At 47.9% G+C, this 11,432-nt stretch overlaps 2 protein-coding genes across 6 annotated transcripts; both read left to right on the plus strand.

Moving 5' to 3' along the window:
• Window positions 1-1,779: 1,779 nt before the first annotated feature.
• On the plus strand, window positions 1,780-5,109 carry LOC108892975 (integrin-linked kinase-associated serine/threonine phosphatase 2C). Of its 5 annotated transcripts, none has more exons than XM_018690755.2 (10): window positions 1,781-2,124; window positions 2,827-3,015; window positions 3,206-3,323; window positions 3,406-3,512; window positions 3,589-3,682; window positions 3,926-4,013; window positions 4,128-4,258; window positions 4,503-4,622; window positions 4,695-4,776; window positions 4,887-5,109. In XM_018690755.2, exons 1-10 carry the CDS (start codon window positions 2,082-2,084, stop codon window positions 5,025-5,027), a joined length of 1,113 nt encoding a protein of 370 aa, XP_018546271.1. In that variant the 5' UTR covers window positions 1,781-2,081; the 3' UTR covers window positions 5,028-5,109. The 5 variants fall into 5 exon arrangements, with proteins under 5 accessions (XP_018546273.1, XP_018546271.1, XP_018546272.1 ...); XM_018690756.2 differs by having other exon boundaries at window positions 2,827-3,006; XM_018690757.2 differs by lacking the exon at window positions 4,695-4,776 and having other exon boundaries at window positions 1,780-2,124.
• A 348-nt stretch (window positions 5,110-5,457) lies between these two features.
• LOC108892974 (arf-GAP with coiled-coil, ANK repeat and PH domain-containing protein 3-like) lies at window positions 5,458-10,867 on the plus strand (the record flags this gene model as incomplete). The annotated part of the gene is given in 16 exon segments (XM_018690754.2): window positions 5,458-5,835; window positions 5,917-5,974; window positions 6,512-6,631; window positions 7,280-7,333; window positions 7,783-7,841; window positions 7,921-8,104; window positions 8,189-8,266; window positions 8,323-8,418; window positions 8,501-8,575; window positions 8,671-8,774; window positions 8,893-8,944; window positions 9,080-9,180; window positions 9,751-9,869; window positions 9,872-10,049; window positions 10,496-10,565; window positions 10,784-10,867. Coding segments are annotated over 16 exon segments (1,485 nt in total), but the record flags the coding sequence as incomplete, so codon positions are not given.
• Window positions 10,868-11,432: the final 565 nt, after the last annotated feature.

The following is an 11,432-nucleotide window of genomic DNA, read 5'->3' on the forward strand; positions in this document are numbered from 1 at the left end:
ACTGATCCAGGAGCAGAGGTTTAATCATGTGATCATGTATGTTTGAATGTAACACATCTAGATACTACGATACCCATGATACCCATGAGCCTCAGCTGCTGTTGCCATGGAGACGGGTCGCAGTGAAGTTGCTGGTTACTGAACAGATTCCAAATGAACTCAGCTGTAAAATCAGTTTTCTTTGGCTTCAGCGTCGCAGGATTTTGAAGCTCTGTGATTGGATGTTTCTGGCTGAAAAGCACCCTGGAGTCGTAGTTGACTCCTCTCTTCACAGGCTTTGCGTAGCTTTGACTACGCTAATCAACAAATGCACGAACATTCGTGCTCAACGTGAGGAGACCTGGATCAGCGTGAAAGGGTCCTGTGTCAGCCGCCAGCACCGAGTTAGAAAACATCTGATTAAAGAGGCAAAGCTGTGAGAAGCCTGAGAGGAGTCAACTACAACTCCCAGGGTGCTTTTCAGCCAGAAACATCCAATCACAGAGCTTCAAAAATCATGAGGCGCTGAACAGCGACCTGAGGCCACAGACTGAGTTCATCCAACATATTACACAAATTCACCTCCACCTGTCTCCATGGCAACAGCAGCTGAGGCTCATGGGTACTGTAGTATTCAGAGCCATCAAACAAACTGATGGAAAACCTCAGAAAACAAACTAACTCAGTCTAACAGGAGTTTACAGTGACTCAGCTGGAACATCAGTTAGGATCAATGACCTGTTTCAGGCTGGTCCTGATGTGTGAAGGTCCAGAGGCTGATTTATAGACTAATCACTGATCAATAATGTGAACACCTGGGAACACCCAAACAGATACAGGAACTCAGTCACCTGCTCTGAATGTTCTTCAGATTCTGAGTCAAAGGATGAAGTGAAACTACAGAACACAACAACAGCTGCAGAGTAAAACTAAGATAAATAATCATCCTGTGTGTGTGTGTGTGTGTGTGTGTGTGTGTGTGTGTCTCACCCGGTCAGAGCTGCTCTCCTGCCGGCCTGTCCTCCCCGGAGCCTCTCCCCGGTCTCCCTCACCCGCTGGCGGCTTGTCGGCGTCCAGCCTCCAGCCGGGCCTCCCGCCCTCCTGCTCCCGGTGAGGCTGAAGCTGAGCCGCGGACTGGAGCGTTAAGATCCAGCTGGTCCAGACGCAGAGCAGAGACAGCTGCATGTCTGCTGCAGACTGAGGCTCAGAGAAGCTGCGGGGTTTTATTCAGCGCTGTTTAAACCCTGCACTATGAGCATGGTGCGCGCGTGCACAGTGTGTGTTCGTGTGAGTTTCAGGGTCACTGTCAGTGTGGGACGAATGGACGCTGGAGAGTCTCCAGCTGAACTGAGCCCTCACACCCACCGGCCTCTGCCTTTATACTGCTGTCAGCCAATAGGAGCGGAGCAGCTGAACAGCCAATAAGAGGCCAGAGGCAAGGAGAGGAAGCAAGGAGGCAAGGAAAGGAAGGGAAGACGAGATGTCGTCCTGGACTCAGATCTAAGATTTAACCTACATTAAATAATGAAATCATCAGAGTCCTCACTAAGACGCAGGAGAGACCACATCAGTCCAGTTCTGATCTCCCAGCTGGTCTGGGACAGGTCTGAAGAGACTATGGACCACATGTCTGAAGTGGTATTATTTATTCATCTGTCCAAAAGCATTGGACTGTTCTTTATTCTACTGTTTCTACTCTGTCTCGGTTTGATTTGATGTATTTTATTAATTCTGTTGATGTATTTTCAAACTGTAAATTATATCATTTAATGAACATGTCCATGTCCGGTGGAGTGGAGCAGCTTTTATTTTGAAGACGCTCACCGGAAATAGCAGTTGATGCTGACGCTAGCCTTCGCGCTCCGGTTAACGTTTACCGTCCGTGCAGCTGAAGTGACCTCACCTGTTTACCGGCGGACTGTCAGAGCAGTTTGACCCGGGTTAAGGAACGTGACGGACATTAACCCGTTAACTTAGCCCGAGTCTGTGTGAGCAAACACACCGATACTGGAGAGTGCCGGTGCGGGCGGGAAGCTGCTGGTAGTTAGCTTGTTGGCTAGCTCCCGAGCTAACAGCTCCTGAGCTAACAGCTAACAGACAGAATGGACCTGTTCGACGACCTGCCGGAGCCCACACAGACCGCCGGTGAGTGGACGGTTAACGGTTATATGTTGATGACAGCGCCGGTTCATGCTACAGAGCAGACATCAGTTAGTTAAACTCTCTGACGCTCAGAGAAGCTAAAGAGCAGATGTTTGAATGGGCTAAAACAGAGCACCGTAGTTATTCCTTCATTAGCTTCCTGCTGATTTTTATTCATTACATCGTTTAAAAAACCGCAGCAGGAAACTCAGTGCATTTACAGTAGTACTGGATATAAGAGCACTTTTTATACTCACAATAATAATACAATCATAAAATAATTCTTTTAGAAGTAAATGAAGCAGAAACGTCATTATATTTCAATACCAGACTCCATTGAGAAAACTAGCAATTTTACAGAGCAGAACACAGAAGCTGCTGGAATATTGCTGCCTGTTAATTTGTGTTACTGTGTGGTACTTTTACTGCAGTAAAGTATCTGATTACTTCTTCCACCACTGAAAGTCACACAGTAACACAGACACACTAACAGATGGAGGCAGTGGTATTCCAGCAGCTCCTGGTTAAATCCCTGTTTTTCTCAATGGAGTCTGGTAGTGATATGATACGTTTGATTGATGTATTTCTGGCCAAACAAAACAGATCTTATAATAACAACATTTTCTACTTTTAAATGCTGGATTTTCTCTCACTAATGAAGCTTTTTTCTTTGTTTATTTTGTGTTTGGTCTGATTCTTCCTCAGGTCAAGTTTCAGTGGCGCCGGTCGCTGCTCGACCACAGGCCACCAGAGAAGAAGAAAAAGAGGAGGAGGAGGGGAAAAGTGTAAAAAGAAAACGAGAAGATGGCGAGTCTGACGCTGATAAAGAGGAGGAGGAGGAGGAGGAGGAGGAGGAGGAGGAGCGGGGGGAGATCAAGAAAGTTTGTAAAGAAGGTTTTCAGCTGTTCCACCACAATGTTTGTTTGCTTCTCCTCCTCTAATCAAAGCTGTCAGACCCTGAGTGGATGGAAATATGACGCGTAGAGATGATGAGTGTAACCAGCTGAACTTACTCTGTGTGTGTGTGTGTGTGTGTGTGTGTGTGTGTGTGTGTGTGTGTGTGTGTGTTGTCGTCGTCGTTCAGGCCTCCCTGTGTTGAAAGGCTTCGTGGCGGCGAGGCGTGGTGAGCGGGAGGAGATGCAGGACGCTCACGTTCTGCTGCCGGACATGAGCGTCTGTCTGTCGGCTCTGCCCGGACGAGTGTACGACCTGCATCCTGTCACGTCTGACTGTGAGCGGCCGGGTGCAGACTCGTCGGGTGCTGACGTGTCTCTTGCGTTGCAGGTCTCGTGTTGCGTACTTCGCGGTGTTTGACGGTCACGGCGGAGCTCGAGCCTCTCGATTCGCCGCAGAGCATCTCCATCACAACCTGGCCAAGAAGTTCCCGAGCGGTGAGTTCAGGGACACAGAGTGTTCATCACAGCAGGATGTTGCTCTCTGCTTAATGCTGTAATGTTGTCGTTTCAGGAGACTCTGAGAATATGGACAAACTAATTAAGAAATGTCTCCTGGACACTTTCAGACAGACAGACGAAGACTTCCTGAAGAAAGCCTCCAGCCAGTAAGAGACGCGTTCACAGAGGAAGCAGCAGCTGAAACACGAACTCCTCACATTAATCCAGACTCTAAATCCTTCATCATCATGAGTTAACGTCTGTGAATCCTCTGAGAAAGAAAAGGCGCTCCTCATGCAGAACTCCATTCAGAATCCTCCTGTTTTTAACAGTAACACACAAACAGAAGTGAAGGTGAAGCTCACATCACACTCCTGCTTTATGAAGTCTTCTCTCTGTGCTGTGAACAGGAAACCAGCGTGGAAGGACGGCTCCACGGCCACCTGTGTGCTGGTGGTGGACGACATGGTGTACGTGGCCAATCTGGGAGACAGCAGGGTAACCAGGGACTGATGTATTTATCAGAGCCTCGAACCAGGATTCCAGATGACACCCACAGGATGTGGCTGCGTCACATCTGTGATGGTTGTCTCTGTGTGTTTGTGTCTCCAGGCGGTGTTGTGTCGGATGGAGGCGGCGGCAGACGGACGGAGGAGGTCTGTGACTCTGGCTCTGAGTAAAGAACACAACCCGACCATGTACGAGGAGAGGATGAGGATCCAGAGAGCAGGAGGCACCGTCAGGTACACCACCCACACCTGTCACAGAACATGAATGTTACCTGGAGGAGGGAGGTGGATGTTCCTGAGCTTTCACACCAGGAATAAAGACTTCACAGCCAGACTTGTAGAGGCTGATGTGGGTTGGAGGATCCTGGTGGTTGGTGTTTTTCATACCGAGCAGCTCTTTACATTATTATAACTACAGAGACCCAGTGAACACTCACATGTGAGGACGTGGAGGTTCTAACGTTTGTCTGTCTCTCAGGGACGGCAGGGTGCTGGGGGTCCTCGAGGTGTCCCGCTCCATCGGAGACGGTCAGTACAAACGCTGTGGAGTCATCTCAACCCCCGACCTGAGGAGGTGTCAGCTCACAGCCAATGACAGGTGAGAGCAGAGCGGAGGATTTAAGAGGAGCAGGAAGTGGCTGCTGCTGCTGACGCTGTCGTCTCTGTGCAGGTTCATCGTTCTGGCCTGTGACGGTTTGTTCAAAGTGTTTTCTGCTGATGAAGCTGTGAAGTTCGTCCTCAGCGTCCTGCAGGTGTCCGCTCTGCTAAAGCTCAGCTCTGCTTTATTTCACTTTGATTCAACCTCCTGCTTTAACGTTACCCAACTGTCCCCCCCCGTCCCCCCCCCGTCTCCCCCCTGCAGGACGGGAGTGTGGAGCAGAGGCCGGGGCTGACGGAGGAGGAGGTGCGGTTTGAAGCCGCCTGCCAACAGCTCGCCAGCGAGGCGGTGAGACGAGGCTGCGCCGACAACGTCACCGTCATCCTGGTTTCTGTTGGTTTCTGAACACACGCCATCATCACACACACACACACACACACACAGCAACTGTCTCCTCTTTGATTTCCAATAAAAGCTTTTTATTTACTGTTTGCTGTCAAAGTGTTTGTGTCTCACTCACTGACCGTCTGTCTGCAGAGAATCAGACTTTTCTTCTAGAGAATATTTGACAGTTCAATCCCAGGAGACTATAAGTCACTGAATAATGGTTGATGAGTTATTTAACGGATAATAAAACATATTATTCTGAACATGTTTTACACACATTATATAAATGGTAATATAATAAATAAACCTGGTGATAAACCTGGTGAATAAACTAATATAACGTGCAGTGGTTGTAGTTGCAGTACCACTCCGGGCCGCGCGGTGTCGCTGTTTCCCCGCCGCTGTTTGGCTTTGATCCAGCCGACCCGGATCTTTGGCGGAACTTAGCGGTCGGTTAGCAACAACAACAACAGCAGGATGTTGGGACAGCTGTCAGACTGAAAACTCACCAAACTGCGTTTTATTCACGCTTTTAATTAAACTGCGTCAACATGCGTGGCGCGCAGGAGCGCGTGCACGGCGCCTGATCGTTCTTCCGGTCCCCCGGTTCACGGACTTAGTTTAAAATGAGGAGAGAGATGAATCATCGCAGAGAGAGCAGGTCCGCCGCTGCTGCTGCGGAGCTAACGGGCTAACGGGCTAACCGTCAGGATGAAGAGGCTTTAATAAACTTTATCAACACGTGCACTCGGTGACAGCAACAGTCAGGTAACATGGAGTCACTGCTGGACTTTGAGGAGTGTGTCAAAGACTCACCTGAGTTCAGGTAAATACACACTCTCACACACAGTCACTGTAAACTGCGCATGTGCAGAGCTCCTGATGGTGTTTTATTTATTTTGTTCAGACTGAACCTGGATCAGTTTGAGACGGAGGTTTCAGTGCTGGAGTCTCACCTGGACAAGGTACAAATACTGCTAATACTACTACTGCTAATACTACTACTGCTACTACTGATAATTCTACTAAGGATATTAGCACTAATACCTCTAATACTATTACTGCTATTACTGGAACTACTGCTACTGCTGTATCTACTAATACTACAAATACTATTAACTCTGTTGCTACTAATGATAATACTACTACTACTACTGTTAATACTGTTACTGCTTTTACAGTAACTATCACTACTATTACTACTACTGTTTCTAATAGTACTACTAACTTAATACTGTTACTACTGTTACTGCCAGTACTGCCTCTTCTGTTAGTGTTACTACAACTACAGTTATTTTTACTACTACAACCACAGCCACTACTACTGTAACTACTACCACTGTATGTATTACTGACACTGCTGCTCATAGTATTAATACTGTGAGTACTGCTGCGGCAGTGTGTACTGTGTACACACAGTCTGTGTTTGTACCTTCAGTCCTCTGAGTCAGCAGAAGACACCTGCTGATTGGCTGACATAATCTGTGTCTCTGACCAATCAGGTGATGAAGCTGTGCAGTAAGATGGTGGAGGCGGGACAAGCATACAGTTCAGCCAATCAGCTGTTCCTGAGCGGCCTGGCTGAGCTCTCCATGTACCAGAAGAAGGACAGCGTCATCACTGTACGGAGCTACGTGACGCTAATGCTAATGCTAATAATAATAATAGTAATAATAATATAGTTCAGGACCTTCAGGCATTTTTCCACCTGTGTGAACTTAATGAACCATAAGAACATGTGAGGTTCTGGTTTTATTCTGTTTCCTCTTTGTGTTACAGAACATTTTAGTCTGTAAAATACAACAACGGGACAAACATGTCGTTGTTAGCCACGTTAGCTGTGTAGCTCTGTCTCAGGGGAGTCAGAGTCCGTCCACCACTGTGGTCCAAACTGAAATATCTCAACAGCTACTGGATGTATTTTACACGACATGTTGTACAGATATCCACTGTGATGCTAATGTTAGCAACTAGCTCAGAGCATCACTCTGTACAGCCTCACAGAGCTGCATTCATGGCTGTAAATCCTCACTGTAAAACACTGTGATGGTCACACTGCACTGACAGTCAGTGGGTGATGATCAGAAACCACACCCTGTGTTGTTACTGCTGTGTGAGCGTTCATCTCTCCTGTTGTACCTGAACGCAGCAGAGTCCAGGTTCAGGGTCAGTGAAGTTCCTGTTGTGGGAGAAGGCCTCGCAGTAACTCTTTGTTCTCATGTTTTCCTGTGAAAGGGTTCTCACTCACTTCCTGTTTCCTTCCTCCTCAGAACTGTCTGAACCAGTTTAACCAGGGCCTGCAGGAGATGGTCAGCTTTCACACTGTGAGCGCACACACACACACACACACACACACACACACACACTAATGATTACATTAATCAGTCATTAAACAGCTGATATGTGGTGACTGTGTTCTCACTGTTATAATAACATGAGGAGACAAGTGGAAATAAAAACTAAACTCTCTTATTTAAAACATGAATTAAATACCTCCCAGTGTTTCAGTCAGACTGACGTCATCAGACAGAGACCATGAGCTGATGAACAGTGAGGATCAGTTGTTATTATGAATCTAACTGAATGTTACATCTGTCGTTTTATAAAAACATAGAATAATGTGGTATTTAAACACTTCCTGTGACCATCATTTCAAAATAAAAGCCCTCTGCAGAGTCATATAATTACATACAAATTGATGTATTTAAGTTCTGTATAATAATCCACTTCTCTGTCAGCAGCTGTTGTAACTCTGTTCTGTCTCTGTGCTCAGATGTTGTTTGATCAGACTCAGAGAGCGATCAGCCACCAGCTGACCAACCTGTGTACACAGTGAGTAACACACACACACTCACACACACACACACACAGGTGAGTGATCAGAGCTGACGCTGCTCTTTGTGTCTCCGAGGTTCCTCCCTCCGCTGGCAGAGACCAGGAAGGAGTTCCTCCGGATCGGGGAGGACCTGGAGACGGCGGCGGTGAAAAACGCTCAGGTGTCTCGGCACAAAGCCGGCGACGCCGAGAGGGCGAGTCACCTGCTGCTCGCCACGCGTAAATGTTACCAACACTTCGCCCTGGATTACTGTCTGCAGGTACGAGTCTGAGTCACGATGAGAGGAAACTGTTGGACATTTTGTCCTCGCGCTGACGTCTCCTGTGTGTTTCCTTTATTCCAGCTCAACACCTTCAGGGCTCAGCAGAAGGTCGACATCCTAAAACTCTGTGAGTTTATTGAACTGGACTTTTCTGAAGTGGTCTCTGAGCCTCAGTTTGTTCTCCACCGCTCTGACGCCTCTGTTTCTGTCGGCAGGTTTTCTCCTTCGTCCACGCTCAGTTCACCTTCTTCCACCAAGGCTTCGACCTGCTCAGAGACCTGGAGCCCACCATGAAGACCATGGCTGCACAGGTCCTGACCTCTGACCTCTGACCTCTGACCTCTGTTCTCCTACCTGAGTCCTGATGTGTTGTGATTGTTCCTCTCTCCTCAGTTGTCCCAGCTGTCGGCTGACTGCGCTGCTGAGAGGAAAGACCTGGAGAACAAACACCTGCTGGTTCAGCAGAGAGTAAGAACTCTTCATCTGTTCATCCTCCTCTCCGTCATCCACACGTTCACACAGGTAGGCCACACAAACAGTCCATAATGTGTGTGTGTGTTCAGGATGCCTCAGGTGAGCCGATGGTCAGCCCGTGTCCTGGCAGTGATGACATCATCCAGGGTTACCTGTTCAAACGGTCCAGGAGGAAATCCAAAACCTGGAAGAGGTACAGACTGGACTGGACTCTACTGCTGCTTCATCACATCTGTGTGTGTGTGTGTGTGTGTGTGTGTGTGTGTGTGTGTGTGAGATACTGGTTCTTATGTTTGATCTCCTGGCTCCAGGTGCTGGTTTTCCATCAGAGACAATCAGCTCATTTACAGGAAGTCACACAAGGTGAGACTCAACATTCACCTGAACTATGAACCAGGATCATTTAGATGATACACATAAAGACACAGTTCATCACCATGTGGATTCAGGATCAGGATCAGATTCAGGATCAGGGTTTTGTTCCGCTGTGTTCTGCAGGAGGAGGCTGTGGTTCTGTTTGAGGATCTCAGACTCTGTGCTGTCAAATCCCTCGAACACATCGACCGACGTTTCTGCTTCGAGCTGCTCTCTGTGCAGAAGTAAGAGACTGTCTGTCTGACTGACTGTCTGTCTGTCTGTCTGTCTGTCTGTCTGTCTGACTGTCTGTCTCTGTGACTGACTGTCTGTCTGTCTCTCTGACTGTCTGTCTGACTGTCTGTCTCTCTGACTGTCTGTCTGTCTGTCCTGTCTGTCTGTCTGTCTGACTGTCTGTCTCTCTGACTGTCTGTCTGTCTGTCTGTCTGACTGACTGTCTGTCTCTGTGACTGACTGTCTGTCTGTCTCTCTGACTGTCTGTCTCTGACTGTCTGTCTGTCTCTCTAACTGACTGTCTGTCTCTCTGTCTGTCTCTGTGACTGACTGTCTGTCTCTCTGTGACTGACTGTCTGTCTGTCTGTCTGACTGTCTGTCTCTCTGACTGTCTGTCTCTCTGACTCTGTCTGACTGTCTCTCTGTCTGTCTCTGACTGTCTGTCTCTCTGTCTGTCTCACTGACTGTCTGTCTCTCTGACTCTGTCTGTCTGTCTGTCTCTCTGTCTGTCTCTGTGACTGTCTGTCTGACTGTCTGTCTGTCTCTCTGACTGTCTGTCTGTCTGACCCCCCCCTCCTCAGGTGTTGTGCTCTTCAGGCGGACTCGGAGCAGTTGAAGCAGGTGTGGCTCAGCGCTCTTCAGGGCAGTATTGACCTGGCGTACAGAGAGCGAGCCGGCGCTCCGCTCGCTCAGCCTAAAGAGCCCCCCCTCCCCTGTGCGGCGGCTCTCCGGGCCCCCCCCCTCAGAGGCAGGCGGCCCTGGGTGTCGCCCTGAGGGGCCCTGGGAACCAACGGTGCTGCGACTGCGGTGAGGAGGAGCCTCGCTGGGCCTCCATCAACCTGGGAGTCACCATGTGCATCGAGTGCTCGGGCATCCACAGGTAAACAGGCAGGTAGAACACCTGAGACCTGAGTGAACCTGTGCACAGTGTCAGACCCTGCAAACTAACAGATTTATAACATCTTACCTGGTGTAGAAATCAGGAGAGAGCACACACCTGAGGACAGATCATGTCAGATTGTCACAGTTGTGTGATGTCCAACACACCACACACTAACAGATTCACCAGCAGAGAGTCTGAACTCTCACAGCTCCACATCTGACCACGTCAGAGCAAACAAACATGGCCGACGATGATGTCTCTTCCATCTTAAGAAATATTGATCATGTTTAATATTGATCAGATCAGGGAGGGTAACATCAGTCTGAACACACCTCACACCACAGGAGAATCTGATAAGATCGTCTTTACAACCATCAGATCGGGGGGGGGGCATTATCCTGCTTCAGTCTCTTTGTATAAACAAAGTTTATTGTTGTCTGTAGGAGTCTGGGTGTTCACCTGTCTAAGGTGCGATCTCTCACTCTGGACTCATGGGAGGCTGAGCAGCTGAAGGTAACACACACACACACACACACACACACACACACACATTGGATTTGATGTCAGAAAGAAAAACAGAAACTTTAAAAATGATTCAGACTTTGTGTTTCTGCCTCTCACACTGAAGAACTGAAATGACCTTTCTTCTCCTCCTTCTCCTCCTTCTCCTCCTTCTTCTCCTTCTCCTCCTTCTCCTCCTTCTCCTCCTTCTTCTCCTACTTCTTCCTCAGCTCCTGTGTGTTTTGGGGAATGACGTTATGAACCGGATCTACGAGGCTCGATGTTCAGACGAAGGACGAGTCAAACCTTCAGCCAACAGCTCTAGGTAAAAACAAACAGGGAATGAATGAGTCATGGTTGGATGTTGATGTTGATGTTGATGTTGGATGTTGGATGTTGATGTTGTTGATGTTGATGTTGATGTTGATGTTGATGTTGGATGTTGGATGTTGGATGTTGGGATGTTGATGTTGATGTTGGATGTTGATGTTGATGTTGATGTTGATGTTGATGTTGGATGTTTGATGTTGATGTTTGTGAATGTTGAGTGTTGGATGTTGATGTTGGATGTTGATGTTGGATGTTGATGTTGGATGTTGATGGTTGGATGTTGATGTTGGATGTTGATGTTGGGATGGTGTGGATGTTGGATGTTGGATGGTTTGGATGGTTGGATGTTGGATGTTGATGTTGATGGTTGGATGTTGATGTTGGATGTTTGGATTGTTGATGTTGGATGTTGGATGTTGGATGTTGATGTTGGATGTTGATGTGGTTGGATTTTGATGTTGATGTTGGATGTTGATGTTGGATGTTGATGTTGATGTTGGATGTTGTGATGTTGGATGTTGATGTTGGATGTTGATGTTGGATGTTGAT

The sequence above is a fragment of the Lates calcarifer genome, unplaced genomic scaffold, assembly GCF_001640805.2.
Source record: "Lates calcarifer isolate ASB-BC8 unplaced genomic scaffold, TLL_Latcal_v3 _unitig_2629_quiver_2802, whole genome shotgun sequence".
NCBI classification, from domain to species: Eukaryota; Metazoa; Chordata; class Actinopteri; family Centropomidae; genus Lates; species Lates calcarifer.

Coding starts and splice junctions, on each gene's coding strand:
- LOC108892975 (XM_018690755.2), top strand. CDS start 2,082: ATGGACCTGTTCGACGACCTGCCGGAGCCCACACAGACCGCCG. Junction 3,324..3,405: donor TCGGCTCTGCCCGGACGAGT/GTACGACCTGCA, acceptor CTTGCGTTGCAG/GTCTCGTGTTGCGTACTTCG. Junction 3,513..3,588: donor GGCCAAGAAGTTCCCGAGCG/GTGAGTTCAGGG, acceptor TTGTCGTTTCAG/GAGACTCTGAGAATATGGAC.